At 34.3% G+C, this 21,207-nt stretch overlaps 3 protein-coding genes and 1 non-coding gene across 4 annotated transcripts in view; 2 read left to right on the plus strand and 2 right to left on the minus strand.

Annotated features, from left to right (window-relative positions):
• The window catches only part of LOC108722566 (ras-related and estrogen-regulated growth inhibitor), a 40,170-nt gene extending 39,144 nt beyond the window's left edge, over positions 1-1,026 (minus strand). Inside the window, exon 1 of the mRNA XM_018447747.1 lies at positions 491-1,026. The gene's annotated coding sequence lies outside the window, so the exon portion shown is untranslated. The remainder of the gene's footprint in view (positions 1-490) is intronic.
• Positions 1,027-3,372: 2,346 nt separating this feature from the next.
• On the plus strand, positions 3,373-9,991 carry Spag1 (Spag1 axonemal dynein assembly factor). Its single transcript, XM_018447744.1, has 10 exons — positions 3,373-3,758; positions 4,159-4,429; positions 4,836-5,049; positions 5,273-5,434; positions 5,840-5,967; positions 6,224-6,327; positions 6,630-7,560; positions 7,767-7,887; positions 8,998-9,168; positions 9,888-9,991. The coding sequence occupies exons 1-10, from the start codon at positions 3,598-3,600 to the stop codon at positions 9,965-9,967; spliced, it is 2,343 nt and encodes a 780-aa protein (XP_018303246.1). The 5' UTR covers positions 3,373-3,597; the 3' UTR covers positions 9,968-9,991.
• Positions 9,992-12,001: 2,010 nt separating this feature from the next.
• On the minus strand, positions 12,002-12,073 carry TRNAA-CGC (transfer RNA alanine (anticodon CGC)). The gene has a single exon. It is a non-coding gene; the product is annotated as a tRNA-Ala (tRNA).
• Positions 12,074-13,018: 945 nt separating this feature from the next.
• Positions 13,019-20,733, plus strand: Med (Smad/Smad4 homolog Medea). Its single transcript, XM_018447745.1, is given in 13 exon segments — positions 13,019-13,295; positions 13,988-14,197; positions 14,530-14,678; positions 15,347-15,626; positions 15,973-16,068; positions 16,071-16,220; positions 16,712-16,849; positions 17,482-17,676; positions 17,834-18,007; positions 18,803-19,057; positions 19,129-19,410; positions 19,572-19,702; positions 20,006-20,733. Coding segments are annotated over 12 exon segments (1,998 nt in total). The 5' UTR covers positions 13,019-13,295; positions 13,988-14,130; the 3' UTR covers positions 20,087-20,733.
• The last annotated feature ends 474 nt before the right edge of the window (positions 20,734-21,207 follow it).

A 21,207-nucleotide genomic window follows, 5' to 3' on the forward strand; every position in this document is an offset into this window, starting at 1 on the left:
ATCTTTGACAAAAATTGTAATAAAATAAATTGTACCTATCAGTTTTCCGTATTCCAGCAAAACCGACAATCGGTTAAGAATTAATCGGTGAAAATTAATCACGATGAGAATTAATCAACACTGGAAGAATCGATAATTGCGTTACTCGTGTCGAAATATAGGCACATGCGATTTCAATTAACGTACGCGAGGTTCCTGTATAAATTAATTCTATCGATATCAACAGCGATCGCGAGTCGCGTTAATCGCATCTAGGAAGGCCGATGACCCGTGGATTAAATAATACATTTCTCCACTTGCCGAGCGTTCCACCAAGATATTTCAGCGAATTGAACGCCGGCGCATATCCGATATTAATTAAGTCACGGTTACGAGCATTAATAAGGAAATTAACTTTTATAATTAACTTTAGAGATCAATTGCTGACCTTTAAGCCCTGACAAAGGCGAACCGAAATCTCGTGATGAATCTTTCCAAGAGGAATAATTACCTGATATCCTAACAGTTACACTTGCACAATTACGATTGGAGCTTGGCAGTTAGAATTCAGCAATCAAAAATCGATTAAGACTCGCCGGTCACAGCTCGATATCGCTGTGGTAGATCAACCCGGCGGTAAATGTTTAGAAACCCGAGAACGGCACTGAAAGCTGAACTCTCCTAATACATCGAGCACCACTCTGCGATTATTTCAAGATTACGTCTCGATACTCGAGGATTCGTGGGTCCACAACTTGACGGTCGGAGATCGCACTTAGCAAGTTCGACAATGACGATTGCCGAGAAATGCGTGATTCTTGAAACACGTAAGGAACACGTGAACTCCAACGAGTCCTGATGTGTAATTTCCTGGAGTAGTATCGCGTTCGCGAATTTCGGACGATCGCACCGCACAGCGTAGCAGACGGGCCGTGGCACTTGACGTGAGGAGAAGGAACGCGCGAGAGAGAGAGTAAAAATACGCGGCACAACTCGCAGCACTCTCCACTCTAAGCGAGCGCTCGCCGGCGAATGCGCGGCGTTCGCGATCGCCTCGTCTAATATGCACTTGGCTGTGCTCGCTCACCGGGACCGGCACGGCGCGGCGGCGGCGGCGGCGACCCGACGACCACAACCACCACGACGACGACAACAACGACCAAACCACGACGACTACACGCCTCTTTCATTCGCCGCGTACTGCTGCACTTCGCGTTGCGTCGCGTCGCGTTACGATGAGGTTGCGAGCCGACTGCCGTGTTAACAGGCAAGCGTGCGCGTGTACGCGCGAGAGGAGGAGGAGGTTGTATCGGAAAAGGGGAGAATACTCCTCTCGGGCACGGCGCCGACGAAGGTGGAAATGCGAGTTTATCCTCGTTAGACGCGTTGCTGTATACTTCACCGTGTGGTCGTTCTTCACAGGATTGTAATACAAATAGATATGCGTAGAGGAGAAGGTGGTATTATGTGGCCAGTGAATATATTGTTGGCCTCCCTTAATATCTCCGCTATTATATAACGAATCCTAATGATTATTTATGGAATTATTTATTCAGTAGCTCGCCGAAATACCGTGACGCTAATATACCAATACTCAATAGCCAGTTATTATAACGCATTTTTACTTTCAAGTATTTCGAAACGTTTCTGAGGTACATTTTAGCATTTAATTACATCTATTTCCCCGCATTTTTCTTAAATTTGAACGTATTACACGAATATGTGTATTGTTTGCTATTTAACATTTTATTTGACTGTATATATTTTGAGTTATGCAAATTTAAACATTAGCATGACATTTTGCTAATGTGGCCCTCATATGGATATTGATTACTCACGGCCTCTTTTTTGAGGTTTTCATATCAAAATAATTATTTGATAATCGATTGTAGCTCTGTTAGTCTATAGTTTATGTTAGTTACGTGTACTATTTTTAGTACTGACAATGAGCATCTTATATGCAGAAATTATGTGAATGTATATACATTTATTTGCATACATTTTTAAATGTTTTATTTTTTTGTTAATTCTATATATGTATATATGACCAAATACTGTTTCCTAAATAGAACTAATTTTTTAAGACTATTTTTATGGTAGGCCACATTACCACCCATATTTTTCTTCGAGTCATTATATAATGCCGCCACATTTTTATTAATAGTGTCTTAAATAATAAACATTTCGTAACTTTGACTCCAGAATCGATTCAACAACATTTTAACGAATGTAATTGTCAAGTTTTAAACTTAAATATTAATTATTAACTAAGTTATTGTGTAAAATATAACTGGGGTGCCATAATACCACCTTCTCCTCTACTGTAACTTCTTTCATATGATTGCAAAATTTTAGGGGCTTTTGCTGAAGTGTCTAAAAATTCAGCTAGATACGCGTTTGAAAATAATATTTTTTAGACCATCAAAAATAATTATGTAAAGCACTCAAACTAATTACTAAATACTAATTACTTATAATCAAATAGTATGGAACATACGATAGTAAATCAAGAGCTGCATCTTCATCGAACGAAAACAAGATGAGATTACGTTTATTTTTCGAGATTTTTATATGCAAGTTTATGTACGTAAATATCTTTCTAGAATGGCCGTTGATTATTATTTTTTTGTGACCATTAAAATCGTAATTTTTTAAACTATAATCTCGTTTTTGAGAAAAGTCTATTGTAAGATTTATGTGCAATTAGTCAAAGAAGCGTCTGCGAGCCTTATTTATCACTAAGTTATATGTGAAAAGTTACATTTACAATATTTTTTTTTCTCGCTTATTTCATCGTTAATCTACCGTAGAATTTTGCACACATCAATTTTAGTACTTCAACTTCATTATATAAAAAAATTAGACATTTCTATGGTAACATTGGTAACTCGATTTATTAAAAAAATCACCTTAAATATTTTACATAATTATTTTGACGATTAATATCAGTAAATTTGGTAAAAGCCTTTAAGAGCCAACACAGGTTATATGTATATATATGAATATGCTTTATTAAAATATTTTGATGATCTAATAAAATTGTTTCCAAATCTGTGTCCATACCTACATTTTTAAATATTTCAGCAAAACTGTTCTTTCCGTGTAAAAATGCGTCGACAGAGAGGTGAGATAAGTGCATTTTTTTTTAAGAATTTTTGAGAATCTTATTCGGCGAATGTAAAGCAAATAATCTAGCAAAAGCTCTAATAGATAAAGCGAAAATTTTTTGCGAAAATTTAAATAAATTTGATCCTAATATTTGAGAAAAGATTTTTAAGATTCGAAGAATTCTTCGTGAAACTTTGTGTATCTCAGGTATTATTGATCGTTACGAAGGAAGGTCCGAATTGCGCAGAAAATCAACAACTCGTGTATCCGTGGTAACTTGATGAATCAAAAGGGTGCGTCAGCGAAGACAACCATCAGCGACGTCAGTCACGAGATCAGAGTAGTAATTCGAGGTAATTGGTATGCACTCTTGAAGAATCCAAAAAATCCGGTTCGATCTCTACTCAACCGCTACTCAACCATTGCCTTTGCCAAACGTGTGGATCCTAGAAGGTAACCTATTTGCAGTGTAATCTTCGGATCGTTCTCCCCATCTTTGCATTCGTTATCATGGGCAACGAAAAGGAGGCGGATATAATTAGCGTCGCGGAAAGACCTGAGAAAAAAACTCTGCTCGAGAGATACAACATACCGGTGGAAAATATCTCGTACGAATTCATATCGCAATGCACCGATGGGAGAACACTGGAGCGAATCGTTCTCATCTTACGGTGAGTTCCTTTAGACGCCGGAAACTCCAGACGAGCGAAGAACCAACGTTCGTGTTGACGCTAATTGATTACTATCTCGTTTATTACTATTTTATCTTGCGCTCTGACGCGTTGAAAAATTTTCTATACGTCTGCCAATCAGGTTTGCAAAGGCTGGCGTATTTCGAAAACCCTCTTTATGCAAAATATTATTAATACCTTAACGCTTCCTATTTTGCGTATCTCTCGACTAATCCTTGGTACATTATGATAATTATAGTACATACTGACAATTTTTAATCTTTGCGCTAATCATCAGCGAGATTTGCAACCATACTGCTTAAAATGCCATTAAACCTGTTATTTTCCGGCATGTTTATTAACGATTCGTCATAAACTTTACATGCGGTTTTAATACTAGTTCTGGAGAAGAGGGAGAGTATCCAGATTTGACGAAGCACGCGGAGGAGCGTCTCGCTAGGATTAGACCGACGAGCGCTCTTTTGAGGAAGGCGGAGCCAGTTTTGAGGCGAAATATGTTAAATGCGAACGAACGGCAGGAAATCGACGACGACATCAGCAATTGGACGTGCGAGATGCAATTTCGTGAGAAAGATTTAGACGAAGGAAAAACTATCCTTACCAACGAACCACAGCCAGAAATTCGACAGATGAAAACGAATACTACAAAAGTATATCAATATAATAATCAAAGTACAGAGATACACATTTTGTTAAAATGTCTTAAGTGTCTCTTGCAGCTCTGTGAAGCTGGTATCCTTAAATGCGAATTTTGTCAAAATTCGCATTTAGGAGTGTCAGCTTCACAGAGTTGTTTCTTGCTTTAAAATTGCAATAATTTGAAATATTATGCCTCTTCAAATTCGTATCTTATGGTATATATTATTATATATATTTTTATATTAGTCAATTAATTAATTCTTAAAGTCAAAGTCAATTAATTATTTCTCAAATTGCAAGAAATTATTGATTGGTACAAAACTGAACTTAGTAAACTTCTATTTATTATACTTACTTATAGAAAAAATTAATGTATAAAAATTGTTTAATGGCTTAATTCATATGTCGTGTTTTAAGGCTAAAAAGTCGAAGATCAACGAGAAAAAATGCAAACCCAAACGAATTGCCTCGTGTGATTATGAGGCTTGGGATAAATACGACATTGACACAGAAATAAACAGGATAGACCTGCAAGACGAGCAACGACAGGCCGAAATGAAGAGAATCCAGGAACAGCGAAAAGAACTGGATAAAATGAATAAAATGGCACATAAAACGGCAGTTGATAAACGTATGTTCATAAAGTAATGTCTTTAAAATATCACGATGGTTAATTAAGAAAGTAAAGAGCTGTCTGACTACAAATTCACAGAGTGCCCCAGACATTTCGTACATTTCGTTTCTCTCATTAATTTTCATAGAATTTATAATCTTGATCTCCCATTAATTTTAATCAAAATTGAATCCTGATCCCTCTTAAATTAGATTTACTAAATCTCCTAATCTACTGTTAGTTTCATTAACTGGTACGGAAATTAACGTAATGGCGGAACAAGAAAGAGAAAAAGGGAATGAAGCCTTCAGAGCGGCTGATTACGGGGAAGCTCTTCGGCATTACAACGCTAGCATCGACATAGACTCGAATCTAAATGCTTACAACAATCGTGCTATGACATGTAAGATAGCTCATTCTTTTGCTTTTTTCATTCTGATTACAGTGAATAATCATATACGATTATACGACAAAACAGTTAAAGATATTCGAATTCTTATTTTTTTTTTACGAAATGTAAGTCTTGAATAAATTATTCAAGATGAATCATTTAAAATGATAAAAAAAGTTAAATTGAAAAATTAAAGATCATATTATTATTATTATTACTAGCAAAAGTAGGATAAATATCTTTCAAATAATCAACTACTTTAACTAAAATGTTAAATATTGACAGACTCCTTTAATTAACAAAACAAATAAGAAAAGTAGGATAGTATTTTGTGCTGTTTCAATTCAAAATTCGTAAAAATATCGCAAAATTTTGTGTTGCATAATAAGATCCCATTGAGCCATATATTGCGTTCAGTTATAAAGCTGCAGCGTTACGAGGACGCGCTTAACGACTGCAACACGGTACTCACTATGGATTACAGAAATATCAAAGCGCTCCTTCGTCGGGCATTATCTCTGGAGCATCTAGAAAAACCGCACGAGGTATAAAAATTGCACACATAATATTCATATTGATTTATAATAATTATTCTATACATAAATCGTAAACGCAAAACGTAGTTCGCAACACTTGTCGCAACAGCCAATCAGAAAGAGTCAATGGTATCATTAATACTTTTTATATGTTATCACAACAAGCGTTACGAACTATATTTTGCGTTTGCGACTTATGTAGAATGATCTTAAGTAATATTTCGTAAATCTCGTGTACAATTAACTAATATATTATTTTATACAGTCTTTGGCTGATTACGAAGCTGTTTTAAAATTGGAGCCAACTAATAAAACAGCAATATCCTGTGTAAACAAATTGAGAAAGCCATGCGAGTCGAGGAAAATAAGGTAGAAATTCAATTTTTAATTTCAGTACTACGATGATAATAAATGATCCAGTATCAACTTTTATCGAACGAATTTGAATTAATAAATTTTAAAGTCTCAAAGTATTATTATTATAACAGTCCCAAATTATTATTATTATAACACTTATTATTATTATTGTACTTATTTATATTATAATACTTATTTGTAACTGCAGTTAGAATAACGACAATTCATAAAAAGACGTAATCATTATGATTAATATGTGATTAATAGATGTGGTCTATATTAACTGTAGCAATAAATTATAACTATTATAACAGGATGAAGATCGAAGAAAATATGAACGATGACGAAAACAAGAGCAAGTATATAAAAACGAAGAGCACTGTGAAAGCAAACAGCATCGAATGTCCGAAACTGCGTGTTAACAGCGATATATGTTATTGCGACAGAGCGCCAGGCCCGTCGCGAAGTATTGCAACGAAACCGCATTTAAAAGCGAGTTACTGCGTGGAAATTAAGAGCAACAAAGCGACGGCAGTAGCAGCAGCAGTAGCGGATATCGCAGCAAATAAAAGCAACGAGAAAACAACACGCGACTCATCGAGCGGTGATAAATTATCACCTGTTGCGAGGGATTTCGGTGCCAAAAATAAAACGACGAGATCGCAAGACGCCAGGAACGACGATATTTTCATGATTTCGCGCGAGTCATTTCCCGGACCGCGTGGTGCAAAGGGTAGATTGGAGAAGTCTATCTTTTCGTGCGTGTCGTCGCCTATGAGTAAAACGAAGCCATCCACGGTTATTATTGAAGAGCTTCCGAGCGACGAAGCGTACGAGAAACCGATGGAACCTGCCGACTCCACTAAAGAGAAGAGGGAAGCAAAGAAAGGAACGAGTCTGGTAGAAGAAAAAAATGCCTCAACAAAGAAATCATGTACGAATAAAAATAAGGAATCAATCTTCCTCGAAAAAGAAAGCAAGACTGAAACAAATTCAAAGCCCAGCCAAATTCAGGCTGATAAGAGATATGAGAAATCAAAAATAACTAGCGATTATAACGAAGCAAGGATGGAAATAAAGAAAAAGACAAAAGAGAAGAGAGATATACTGTTAAACCAAAAATCAAGTATAGACAAGAACAAAAAGCTAACTCTTGAAAAGGAAGGCAAGACTAAAGCGAGTATATCAAACAAAATTATTACTAACGAGTATCAAATAGAAAGCAAGTTGGAAATGGATCTTCAGGTAATATGATTTCAGATTTAAAAACATAGTACATATATATATAACTTTATATTTTTTTATATTTAAAAATTCTCAAACAGCGATTTTTAAAAAATTACAAAGAAATTTAACTTGCTAGAAATCATACCACTAATAAAAAATATTAAATAAAAAACAAAATTAAAAGAAAACGAGAAATAAAAAATATTTCATGTAATACGTTTCAGAAACTGAACATCGAATCTCCTTACGAATTTCTACGTCTATGGCAGTCTCTGAAGGATGATGTTAATCTAAAGTTGCATGCAAAACTTTTGCGATGTATAGCACACGAGGACATGAATAAAAGTAAATTTTACTAAATAATATTCACCATAATATTGATACTAATACTATTGATATAATACTAATACTATGGTTTAGTCTAATTTTATGTATTAAATGAAACATTATATAGTATATACAGTATCCTCCATAAGTTTGGGAACACCCTACGTTTTACAGGACCATTACATGACAGCGCTCTATACATGTTTTTGATTTAAATACATCGTAAGATGTCTAAATAATGATAAACATTTTTATCTAGAACACGTATAAGCTTGTACATGTCGAAACTATGTCGGACAATCATTTTACAGCATCGGAGAACTCAAGGTTGAATTTCGCACTTTGGTTTATTGTTTATATATTGCCACTTGTTTTGCAACATCGTATTTGCGTTCATTGTACATACACATCATAGGTCGTTTAATTATAGTTTAACGGTTTCTATAAAAGTGATAAACTATTTGAGTCGCAAGTTGATTTCAAACTCAAAAATTGTAAAATGGCCCCGAAGAATAAGATTTCGTATTTTCATTACAATTCCATATTTTGATAGCATGTTATTGTAGATAACTTACGTATGTGTATACTTTTATTTCGTCTTTTTTTCAATTAAATAATTATATACAAACCTGTAAAACGTAGGGTGTTCCCAAACTTATGGAGGGTTACTGTATATCAAATTATTTTTATAACACAATAATAATATATCTTACACTTTAGACAAATTTATTTTATAACTCAGAATTCGCGTACAATTTAGAACAGAATTTTATTTATAATTTTATATGCAATATATTTTAATATACTTATATACATTATGATATATTTTATATATATATAATTCTTCAAATGTTCCATCTTACACGACATATAAAATTATAAAGAAAATTTCATCTCCAATTTTGACATGAATTTTAGAGCGTCTAAAATCTGTATCAGACTACGCATTAAAAATAAAAAAAAAATAGACATTAGAATTAAAATAATCAGAACAAAATGGATCTAGATTAAAGTTATTTAATTGATCGAATTCTACTCTTTAATTTATAATTCTAAATCTCAATATATAGTCTAATACGCATAAGTCTTAAAGTGGGTCTGAATTCAAGAAATAATTTTAACCTGCAGTTATAGGCAACAAATTAGATGCAGCGATGTTCAGTCTCATTTTACGTTGCTTGGATCAACAATTCTGTACGCCGAAAGACACGGAATTGCTCGCGAATCTGCTATACTCTCTGAGCCGATTGAGTCGGTTTTCCATTATCAGTATGTTCATGGATTCCGGGGATAAAAAAGGTAATGTAAAAACAATGGATGTTATAGTGGCATTTACGAGACAGCTTATTCTTACGAACTCAGCTGACTAGATTTCTACGATTTGGATAAACCTCTAATTAACTTAATCGATGATTAACTTAATTAACTGTCAGAATTACTAACTTAAAGCAAAATTTCTGATTATATAATTCTTGCTCCTTTTTTAATCTTTTTACCATTTGTTAAACAACAAAAGTTAATCATTTAAACAAAATTAATCATCCTACAACAAAAAATTAATAATTCTATCCATAAAATGGTATAAATGTTACACTTGATAAATTAATTGGCAATTAAATTAATCACAATTTGATTAGAATTCTTAAGTAAATATTTTAAAAAGTATATGTATATATTTAATTCTTTGTCGGCAATCTGGGACTTTTTTCTAGTACAAATTTTTTTTACTGTTCTAGGCTTTAAAAAAATGTGGAAAAATTCAAGATTACTTTTTAATGTCTCTATTAAATTACCAAATATTTTTTTTTTAATCAAATGTTAAAATCTTTATTTAATCCATCCTTCTTCATTTCGGAGAAATTGGAAAGTGAAATTTCGTCAAAAAGATTGTAAATGGAGGATCAAATATGACACGTCTATTTAAATAGTTACATAAATGTCAGTTTCTAAATAGACATATTCAGATATATTTATGTAAATACTATGATATAAGTACCTGAATAAATTTCGTTTTACAGCCCTGGGAAATATATTACATTTCCTGGAAAAGGAGAATTCACCCAAGGTCTCGCAATTACGTCAGATCTATGTTACCTGAAGACCGCGTTAGCATCATTGAATACCTATACATACGTTAATCTCAAATAATTTGATTATTTAACAAAAAGGACGGAATGTGCGAATTCGATACATTGTAAACAGGAATGCGTTCCGTTTCACGCATGATTCGCATTATACATATATCATTTTATCCTTGTTATTCATCGAATATTAAAAAGAATAAAATAATACATGCATGAAACGGAGTGCATTCCAGAAATGTATAAACGTAGAACGTACACTCACAATGAGCAGAATATTAGTAGGCGACAAACAGCGATTTGCCACGCAAAAAATAGTTAAATCTGTTACTTAAAAACCGCGTTAGAATTGGTTTATGATCTGTTAACTTTTTCCGTAATCTGTAAGAATTGGCTAATCATAATCGATTATTCTCCTCTCATTCGACTGTGATTGGTCAATTCTTACAGATTACGGAAAAAGTTAACAGATTACGGCCTATTATAAACCAACCTTTAACCTTCCGCTAGCGGACGCAGGGTTTCGCGAGACCCGCGAGTTAGAGTTGTTTACTCTTTTCAATCTTTTCAACTGTAAAGAAAACGAATAAATGGATATTTGTTTCTATGATAAATATGTGTTTTTATTTTTCTTTCTGCATATTTTATATATATTATAATAAAAAATTATTTTTCAAACGTTTTAAAACAATGTTTTGAATTTATATACGTACTTTATTTAGGAAAATGAAGACGTCAAGTATGTAAATCAATGTTTTTTAATTGTAATTAGTTTATTTATGAACAAAAGAATATATACGAATGCTTAATTTGTGTTCTTTAGTGTAATACGGGTTTATTTGTTGTAAAAGTTTAGTGCACGAAGGGACATGTAAGTACAGTTTAAAAGATGAACCACCCAACCACTATGCTTAGAATGGTGTACTATGTGCACTTCTGTCATTTTGACGCAACATTTCTGAAATCAATTACGCTACTTTAGAAATCTAGTGACTTTAGTATTTTGTCAGATCTAAAATGCTGATTAATCTAAAAGAGTACACCAATAGCAACGAGCGCTCACGGATCCGCTCCGCAACAGTTGAATCTGCTGAACGCGACCGTAATTATTAACGACACTGATATTGATGACAAGTGAATTATGACGTACAGTACCTTACTCGACAGTTTAACGATTTACAATGCGAGAAAAACAACGCAAAATAATAACGTAAAATTTCGTGATTCGACTAACTTCACGTTTCTCTCGCGGCACGGACGCGGGAAATTCATTTTAATTAAAGACCTATACAAAGTTCAATACAGTGTATCTTGAAACGAGTTGAGAATTTCAAAAGTGAGCAAATTCATTAAATAACCAATAAAATTATAAATATTCCAGTAAATTCGCTCACTTTTGTAACTTTCATTGTTTGAAGATATATAAATACTACTTGGCTACGAGCAATTTTGTAAAAATAAAAATGAAAAAGAAGAGTATATACAATATACAGGACGTCCCGCAATTTTTTGCCAAGCGCTTTTATGTAAATAGAGTGAATTAAATCAAGTCGAAAAAAAGTCCTGTACCATTTTACAATTTTCGCAATAGTTAACAAGATATTAATTACTAAAAATCGCTGAATATATTGGTTTTCAATCATTTTTTACTTCAATACTATCAACTTTACAGAAAAACAGCAAGAGACAAAAATTGCTTATTTTCTTCTCATAAAGTTCTGAGAATTTTTTCAGAATTTTTTAATATTGTATTTTCTCATGTTGGTAAAAATAGTTAAAATAAGAGGAATGTAATTAATATTGTATGCCAATATTATTTATATATAACAAAGTAAATTGCATTGATAATAATTTTAAATCTTTTTCTATTATCAATCTTTTCATAATCTTCAATCATATAAACCGACTAATGAGGGAAAGAAAGAGAACAAAAAATATTTATGATGTTAAACAAAAAGCTTTTTGTAATAAAACAGACAAGTTTACAATTATATGTGCTGTGTACATATATTAAGCATATATGTTAAAAATTAAAAAAAAAAAGAAAGGTTTGGAGGAGCTGGGATTTGAACCCAGGACTTTCAGCATGCGAAGCAGACACTCTACCACTGAGTTACACCCCCATTTGATAAAGCTTTCTTTAAACTGAAAGACATGAAACATGCCATATTTTTAAATCGTCTTTTTATGATTATGTAAGATCAAAACAATAAATTATATAATAGTACAATATCATACATCCTAAGGAGTTATTTTATTGTTATTTTTCCTGGGATTAATAATAGAAAATTGTTCACATTTAATTACGTCATGTATGTAAAATGCAATATATAGATAAATTCTATATAAATTAGAATTTAGGATTTAATTATATATTCTCATTATATATTCTCATTTTGACATTTTTGAAATAAAATTATATTTCTATCAGCAACGTGCCATTTTTCAGATCAAAGTCCAAACGTAATTGAAAAAAGTAATCAATATAATTAACTCGTCTGATGATCTTTGAAATCCTGCAACGTTGATTTTTCTGATACTACAAATTTTTTTTAGTACAATCTTAATTTAGCAACATCCGCTCAGCGTTCATCTAAATTGCACTCTTTACACTTTATTTTTTCCTTCTGCTCCCTTTCGCAAGCAAGAATATACACCTATTTCGTTTTAAGTGCCGAAAGTGCAACTATCATACGAAATGCAAAAAAGACCAACGAATTCTCTCGCTGATTTCTTTTCTCCGTTCAGGTCCAACTCGCAGCCTCCAATGAGACCAGAGAAGGAGAGCGCTCGAGCAGAGCTGCCAATCGCAGCGTTCGCTCAATTCGCAGTATGAATCCGCCTTGAGAATCGCGGCATTCTCGGCTGGTTTTGGCCGTTTTGGCCGCACTGTTCACGGCGACATCATCCGCGCCCCGCGGACATGTATTATTGATGTGCTAACCTATGCGACGAAGCAACGCTCGGCGATCCGTCGCGCCGTAAATCCTACACTTTACCGGTGTAATCGCACGCTTTGCACCCGGCGATTAATCTGTGAGTAAGAAGCGCCGTCGTGCCGCGTTAAATTGCGCCGCGTCACGCCGTGCCGCGAATCCGCTCGTCGACGACGACGACGACGACGACGACGACGACGACGACGCTCGGCCACCGACGTCGCAACGAGCGTCTCCCCACGCGCTGCTGTCATCGCGCGTCGCCCGTCGCCGCCGCCGTCAACGTTCGTTTCGGAGTGTGAGCGCGAAAAACGGTCCCGTGGATAATCGTCTTTCGTGCATGCTGCCCGCACGCGTCATCCTGACCTCTCGTCGACCGCTACGTGCTCGATCCGGCCTTGTCCCGGACGTAAGTTCCGTTGCGTCGCCTCCAGCCGTTTCGCCGGGGCGATTTACGCGAGCAATTTCGATAATTCTTATCGTTACACATATATTTGATATATTAATAAATTGTTGACGGATATTGAAATGTCACTGTTGATGTTAGATAAACAAAGACAGGTTTGCTCTTGGTATGTTATCGACAACAATTGTTAGCGATTATTGGAGACACACCAAGAATAGATAATTCATTGAACTGATATGGCCTAATTTGTCGATATTAGCTAAACAAATTTGTTTTTTTCATATCTACTGTTTCAGAATGGAGTAATTATTGTGTTTATCTATAGTCTTTTTCTGTAAAGGTACTATTTTATTTGTCATACGACATATTTTTTAAGCATATTAATTGGCTACAACATAGAAAATATTTAGAGATTGAAGAACTTTTCTATAATCAATTCACTTGAAAAATTTTGTTGTACGACAAATGAAATAACATCCTAATGTTGGTTTTCACTAATGTAGATTTAATCTCAGTTCACTTATTTACTTATTCTTTATCTTTCTTTAGTTCTAAGAATTAGGAAAAGATAAAGAATAAGTTGGACTAAGATTAAAATTAATTTACACTAATAGAAACAAGCATAAGGCTGTGATGGAGATATAAAGAATGGATATAGTGTTTGCATAAAAAAATATGGCTAATATTATTTACAGAAAAGCAACTGTTATGATACATGGTTTATGGACACGAATTACTAGATGGTAGAATGTGAAAGATTGGACTGTACCAAGTCCAAAGGAAAAACCAGTGATTTGTGGGAAGGAACGCGACATTGTCCACCACGGCTTTCACCGAGATGGTTGGATTGGCGGGCGGGGGAAGTCATTTGTATCCCTCGCCCCCCATGCAACCAAATCCAGAGTGTAAATATCACAGTGATAATTGTTATAGTATTTAAATGATACTTGTATTGGTCACTATCTCTTATCATTGACATTTTATTTATATCTCAAGGAATTTATATTCTCAAGGAACTAATCAGCTATTGAATAAAATTAATTGATTAAAGATTAAGTAGTTAAATTTTAATACCTTTGATTTTGACTATTTCAGCTTTAATAATTTTATTTCCTATATACTATTTAGAAAAAGATATTTAAAATGAGATTATTATATTTTAAATTGTTAAAATAAAAAATTTTGTTGCTCAATTTCATTAATTTATATGACTTTTTTTGTGTTTTTTTAAATGCAGTGAGAGAGATGACTGGGATAGCGCCTAGTGCTCCAACCAGTGCAGATGCTTGCTTAAGCATTGTGCACTCGTTGATGTGTCATCGTCAAGGTGGTGAAAGCGAAGGCTTCAGCAAACGAGCAATTGAATCTCTTGTGAAGAAACTCAAAGTAAATTCCATATGCATATCTCTATGTTATTAATATTATACAATATTGTTTTAAAACAAATCATCTATTGTGCTGATATCTTTATTTTTGCTAATTTTTGAATTATTTTCTATTGTTTTATTTTATATAAGATGCATTCCATTTGATGCTCATAACGCTTGCAAGCATTATTTATCCTTGTTTAATATTTGATAAACAACAAGGATAAAATGATTCCATGAGCATTGCAGGCTGATTCAAGTGAATCAGCTGTCTATTTTGTAAAAACAGCTGATTGTTATTTTTACTTCATGATTGTCATTCGATAGTTTGTAACCATTTTTCCATTATATTTCAAAACTGTGGCTGCATTATTCATTGGGAATGCTGAAAATCTATAGTTACGTATATTATAGATTTTCAGTATTTCCAGTGAATAACAGAACGCAGCTTATAAATAAATATTGGATTTTTATTCAGATATTTTTTGCAGACATGCACAAAATATGCAAATATGCACAATATGCACAAATAAATATGCATTTTTAGAATGCTTTTTTAATGAGACAAATTTCTATTTTTATATTACTTTCCAATCTGCTTTCTAAAAAAGTATGAAATTGCATAAGAATCCGATGTACTTATAAAGATTCATTTATAAAGATTGATACGTATAATTTGCTCAACAGGAGAAACGTGACGAATTAGATAGTTTGATCACTGCGATAACTACTAATGGCGCACATCCAAGCAAATGTGTCACCATCCAAAGAACTTTGGATGGTAGATTGCAAGTAGCAGGACGGAAAGGTTTTCCTCATGTGATTTACGCTCGCATTTGGAGATGGCCAGATTTACACAAAAACGAACTGAAACATGTGAAATACTGTCAGTTTGCTTTTGACTTGAAATGTGATTCCGTATGCGTGAATCCCTACCATTATGAGCGAGTGGTATCTCCGGGCATAGGTATGTTACGACATGTAATCTTGCTTTAGACTTTATTTTTAACACACTTAGTATTGTGTATTTTGTGTATGTATATGATACTGTATGATACTTCTTCCTTTTTTTACAACTTTAATTTCTCTCTCCTCTTTTCTTTTTGTCTTTATTATTGTCATGGAAAAAACGCTCGATTAAGCTTAGTTCTATCATTCCCGATCGTAATTATCCAACGAAATAAGTATAAATTGTGCATCCTGGGGTTAACAAATACAGAATATTAGAGCGAGAAAAATCATTGATTGTTGTGGTCTTCTTGGTGTCTTGATGGAATGGGTTGGTTTCCCCCGCACAGACCCGTTCTTTACAGACCTATCCGGCCTAACATTACAATCCGGTGTGGGTGTTGGTCCCGGTGGAAGACTGGTTAAGGACGAGTATACAGTCGGCGGCGGCGGCACGGCTGGACAGCCGCTGCCGCAGTCGGATCCGCGATGGACGTGGACGGTGAGATGAATCAGACGATTCAGCATCATCCACCGACTCAGTCAACCGCCTCGAACAATGCACAACAAGCTCAGCAGAGCTTTATACCGGGTTTACCACCGCCCAACTCAAGTAAGTTGAATATTGCTATTGTATCTTTTCATTTTGTGAAGCTTCCACTTTATCAAAATTTTCATCAATTGGCTTTACACGGTGTCTGTTTGTAATTAATGTCTGGTGACTAGATAGTAGTATACCTCGATGAACCGGTGCAACATATTAACACGTGGACGTATCTTTTTATCTAAATATAAGAATGTTAATAAGTTATTAATCTGACAAGTCGCAAATCTGGCATGTGATGGTTACGTTTCAGGAAAATTTATGCAGATACCATCGAACTGTGCTAAAAATATACATGCTATTGAATTTGACGCGCTCGATATGATTGTTAATTATTAAAATGATTGCGCTAACGAGCCAGCCGCTTTCGTTTATTGCTATCGAATGTAGATTTAGCAGGCAAGAATACGCTTCGCAAATTTCTCTTTTGTTGCGTAATACAATTTTTGTTTTGGTTTTTTGCTTCATTGTTTTCTTTTCCTTCTGATTGTTCGGCACAGCCAGTACTGAGGGTATGTTTAGCGCCGGTGGGGGCGGCAATAATGGTAATCCCCATGCTAAACTGGACGACAATAATTGCCCCAGACAAACCTGGATACCCACGCCTCATCACTCGGCAAGCCGTAACATGCATCATCGTACGTATTTCATTGTACACAGCTATTTATTTAAGGAGCTTTCAATTATATGTCGCTGATTAGCCATCGCTCAATGTTGCCAATGTGCATTTTTCGTGATTCTTAAAATCGAATCAGAATTTCCCAAATTAAATGTAGCGCTTCATAAAAGATGAAGTAATTACGAAGCAATTGTGTGAGTACGAAAGACGATCTTTGAATTTATTTCATAGGAAATACAAGATATATCTGAAATGGCGTCTAATCATGAATCAACCATGAATACAAAGATGGGTAGCACATTTGTTACGATATCAGACTAATGTTTAAATAAATGTAACCTACACAATCAACTTTATCCGAGAGACATCCTGAGAACATCCTTAGGATGTCTTTTGAATGTCTTTAAGATGTCTCTTTCAAGAATCTTAGATTCTTCTAAAATTAGAATTTTGTTATTTTAATTTGAAAGCTCGTTCTGCAATAGCAAAGATCGAAAATCAATTATTAAAACGTTTAAAATACATTTAGAATAAATATTTTGGGAAATGCCGATTCGCGCAACAATTTCAGAGCAACGCTAGCGAGGGCCATGTTCATTGCGTTTTAATATTTTATGTTGCCTGCATCGTGTATGAATTTTGATTTTACAGCAGTAGTACATCCAATGAGTCACACCGTAGGTAGCCAGCAACAGTCGCTGAATGCAGCGTCGAGCGGAACGTCTGGTGCGCAGATTCTGAGTCCTGCGCAAGGACAATCGACTGCTGACACATTCTACAATACTACTACACCTCCTCAGGATATCAACCAATCCCCAACAGTTGACGCGTTAGCGGCTTCTCTGGGTAACAAATTTTTTACAAGATTTTACTTAGATTATTAAAAGTGATTATATTCCTCTAAATGCAAATCTCAAGGATCTATATTTCCCTTCTAACATCTTTAACACAAAAGTACTTTAACATTCTTAATATATGAATTTATTTCCTTTGATTTAAATAGGTGAAGGGCAGAGTTCTCCTGTGTCGCCTGTTCATCTTCACCATCCAAACGGCTTTCCCGTGGGTACAGCCCCGTACAATTCCGGTGCACCACAATGGACTGGTGCCAATACTCTCACATATACTCAAAGCATGCAACCACCAGATCCTCGACATCTTCATACTACATCATATTGTAAGTTAATTACATTAAGCCAAAGAAAAATTTCCTTTTTAAACAAATCATTTTTTTTTTTTAATTGTATGAAAGGCCTTGAAATAAACACACAAAATAAATGTTGAGATTAATTATTTAATATAATAAGACACACTTAATACGACAAAATGTTTCAAAACACGTAACCAGTTTTGATTTAATTATAGTCTTCATTAACCGCAATATAATTAATAATTAATTTATATTAATTGAACCATATTACACGATGTATTTTAATAATTAATTGTTAAAGATTCAGTTTAAATAATTAGTCTTAATTATTTTATGTACTTGTTTAACTCTTTGTATGATCCTTTATATGATTGATTTTAACTTGTTATTATGATAACAAGTTCTTCTTCTTCTTCTTCTTCTTCTTCTTCTTCTTCTTCTTCTTCTTCTTCTTCTTCTTCTTCTTATGTTAGGCCTCTGTGTTACACCTTTCTCATATTGTGGTGCGCACGTTGATTATTCAGTCGCTACAAGCATATGGAGTTTTAATGCCGGTTCCGAACGGCGGATTTTTTGAGAAGTGTTTCTGTAGGCAAGGATATTCTCGGGAGGTTGCCGGCCTCTTCCGAGAGGAGACACGAGCGTAAATATTTTAGTTCCTATTGGGATCGAACCTGGGACCTCTGACATGATAGACCAGTGCGCTATCTGCCATGCCACGCTCGCACTCCAATAACGAGTTGTTCTTTCTACTCTCCCTTTCTAAACTTTCTAAACTTATCAACATAACTTTACATTGAATCTAATACTTCAATGAAACAGGGGGAGGTCATGGAAATGACGTTAGTGGAAACATTGGAGGATTGCTCTCTACGCAACCAGCACCAGAATATTGGTGTTCCGTTGGTTACTTCGAATTGGACATCCAAGTCGGAGAAACGTTCAAAGTCAGCAGTGGTTGTCCCACGGTCACCGTGGATGGCTATGTAGATCCTAGTGGCGGAAACAGATTCTGCTTAGGTGCCTTGAGCAACGTGCACAGAACAGAACAGAGCGAACGGGCACGTCTTCATATAGGTAATTGTAATTCAATTGAGAGTTTTCTAGAAAATACTATAAAGATCTTTGATTAAAACAAAACATTTTAGGAAAAGGCGTTGTATTGGATTTGAGGGGTGAAGGTGATGTTTGGCTGAGATGCCAGAGCGAACACAGCGTCTTTGTACAGTCTTACTACTTGGATAGAGAGGCAGGCCGGGCACCTGGTGACGCAGTACACAAAATCTATCCCTCGGCGTACATTAAAGTCTTCGATTTAAGGCAGTGCCACAAACAGATGCGAGGCCAAGCCGCCACCGCTCAAGCCGCCGCAGCAGCGCAAGCTGCAGCTGTCGCAGGCCATCTCACACACGGAGCGCCTATCACCAAAAGTAAGAATCGAGCAGCTATCATAATAACACATTTTTAATAACTTAATTAAATTATAAATATAGTTTAACACATAAATAAAATACATTTATTTTATTAAGAAAATAATATACATTTTAATACACTCACGATAGTGTATACATAAAACGCAATTATTACTCAGGTCTCAGCGCGGCTGCAGGGATTGGAGTCGACGATTTACGAAGACTTTGTATCTTGCGTTTAAGTTTTGTTAAGGGTTGGGGTCCAGATTATCCGCGACAAAGTATAAAAGAAACGCCATGCTGGATTGAGGTATATTTCATTGATTTTCTTTACTTAGGAATCTTTTTAATCAGAAATTCTTTTTTGAGAAAAAATGTAAAAACTAGTACGATTTAATAAATAAAAAATATAATATATGTACTCTGTGTAAGATGTACTATACGAATTTATTAAATTTTTGCTTACATTATTTTTAAATTTAAAAATAAACGTATGAAGGATTATTTTAAATCAAAGTCAAATTGTCATTTATATTAATTTACCAATTATTATATCTTTTTACATATCTTGTAATATTCTATTTTCAATATTGTTATTTCATTTATTTTCCAGGTGCATTTACACAGAGCGCTTCAATTGCTGGATGAAGTGTTGCATACAATGCCCATCGATGGACCACGAGCAATCGAATAATTTCATCGATTCGAGTTATGAGAGACGTAAAAAGAGCATCACTATGTTGTTGCTAAAGTCGAGTGTAACATACGTTTGAACAATCATACAAGTAATTTTGGCTTGGGAACGCGAGTGGACACACCGGATGGACCAAATTCATCAGACGTATGATCAAACGATTAAAACGCGAAATTTGGCTGGGGAGCTCGGGGAAGAGATCTTGCGGAAGCTATTTATATATTTAACGACTCGTGATATAATAACCTGTGTAGGACAGGGGTTCCCAAACTCTCCGACGTCCATGTTACAGATGGTCCGTAGATAAAATATTTGTATATTCTAAAATTCTATACATTTTGCATGTGCATATTTTTTTTTTATCATAGAGTGTACATAATGTAACTCGTCTCTATTTTTTTATTTGCAAATAATTTTTGTTAGACAATCGAAGAGAAGAAGGGAAAGACTAATATGCGCGCGCGTTAGTTATCACATATAATACATAAATGATTTAGTATTAAATCGAAATTTACATGTCAAATTCTAATTGGAGGCCCCTTTAATTATTTTTGCATTATTATGTCCCAGAATTTTTTGTAGATAACTGAGAAAAATATCGACGGAAATTATTAAACCAGAAACTGTTTATTAATTTTTTTATATACAGCGTGAGACTTTATTTAATAGTTGTTTATGTAATATTCATTGCGAGCAAAACATAATTTGGTGTTTTATTCTTTTTATTGTTATTGTTTTTTGGCTATAATGACCATATAGAGGGATCGAAAAACATTTCTCATACAGTGAGTGCAAAAAGTATTCGTACAGAGAAAATATTTTTAAAAAAACTCTTTTTAAAAAGTAAATATTATCTAGCGAGAAATGAGTCATCGAATTAATGTTGAATCGATATCGATACAATTATTTCAACACTAATTTGACATCGATTCGACTTTTAATTGACGATCATTTCTTGCTGGATAATTAACAATTTATTCATAAAGAATAAAATAGATCGTATGTTTCTTAAAATTATATATACCAAAAAGATGTGTATTATAGAAAATATATCATCTGAAAAATAAGCGAAAATGAAAAATTGTATTGTTTGGATGTTCAAAAAGTATTCGTACAGTCAA

Source organism: Mycetomoellerius zeteki, unplaced genomic scaffold (assembly GCF_001594055.1).
Source record: "Mycetomoellerius zeteki isolate Tzet28-1 unplaced genomic scaffold, Tzet1.0 scaffold210, whole genome shotgun sequence".
Lineage (NCBI taxonomy): Eukaryota > Metazoa > Arthropoda > Insecta > Hymenoptera > Formicidae > Mycetomoellerius > Mycetomoellerius zeteki.

Coding starts and splice junctions, on each gene's coding strand:
- Spag1 (XM_018447744.1), top strand. CDS start 3,598: ATGGGCAACGAAAAGGAGGCGGATATAATTAGCGTCGCGGAAAGACCT. Junction 4,430..4,835: donor TGAAAACGAATACTACAAAA/GTATATCAATAT, acceptor TCGTGTTTTAAG/GCTAAAAAGTCGAAGATCAA. Junction 7,561..7,766: donor AGTTGGAAATGGATCTTCAG/GTAATATGATTT, acceptor AATACGTTTCAG/AAACTGAACATCGAATCTCC.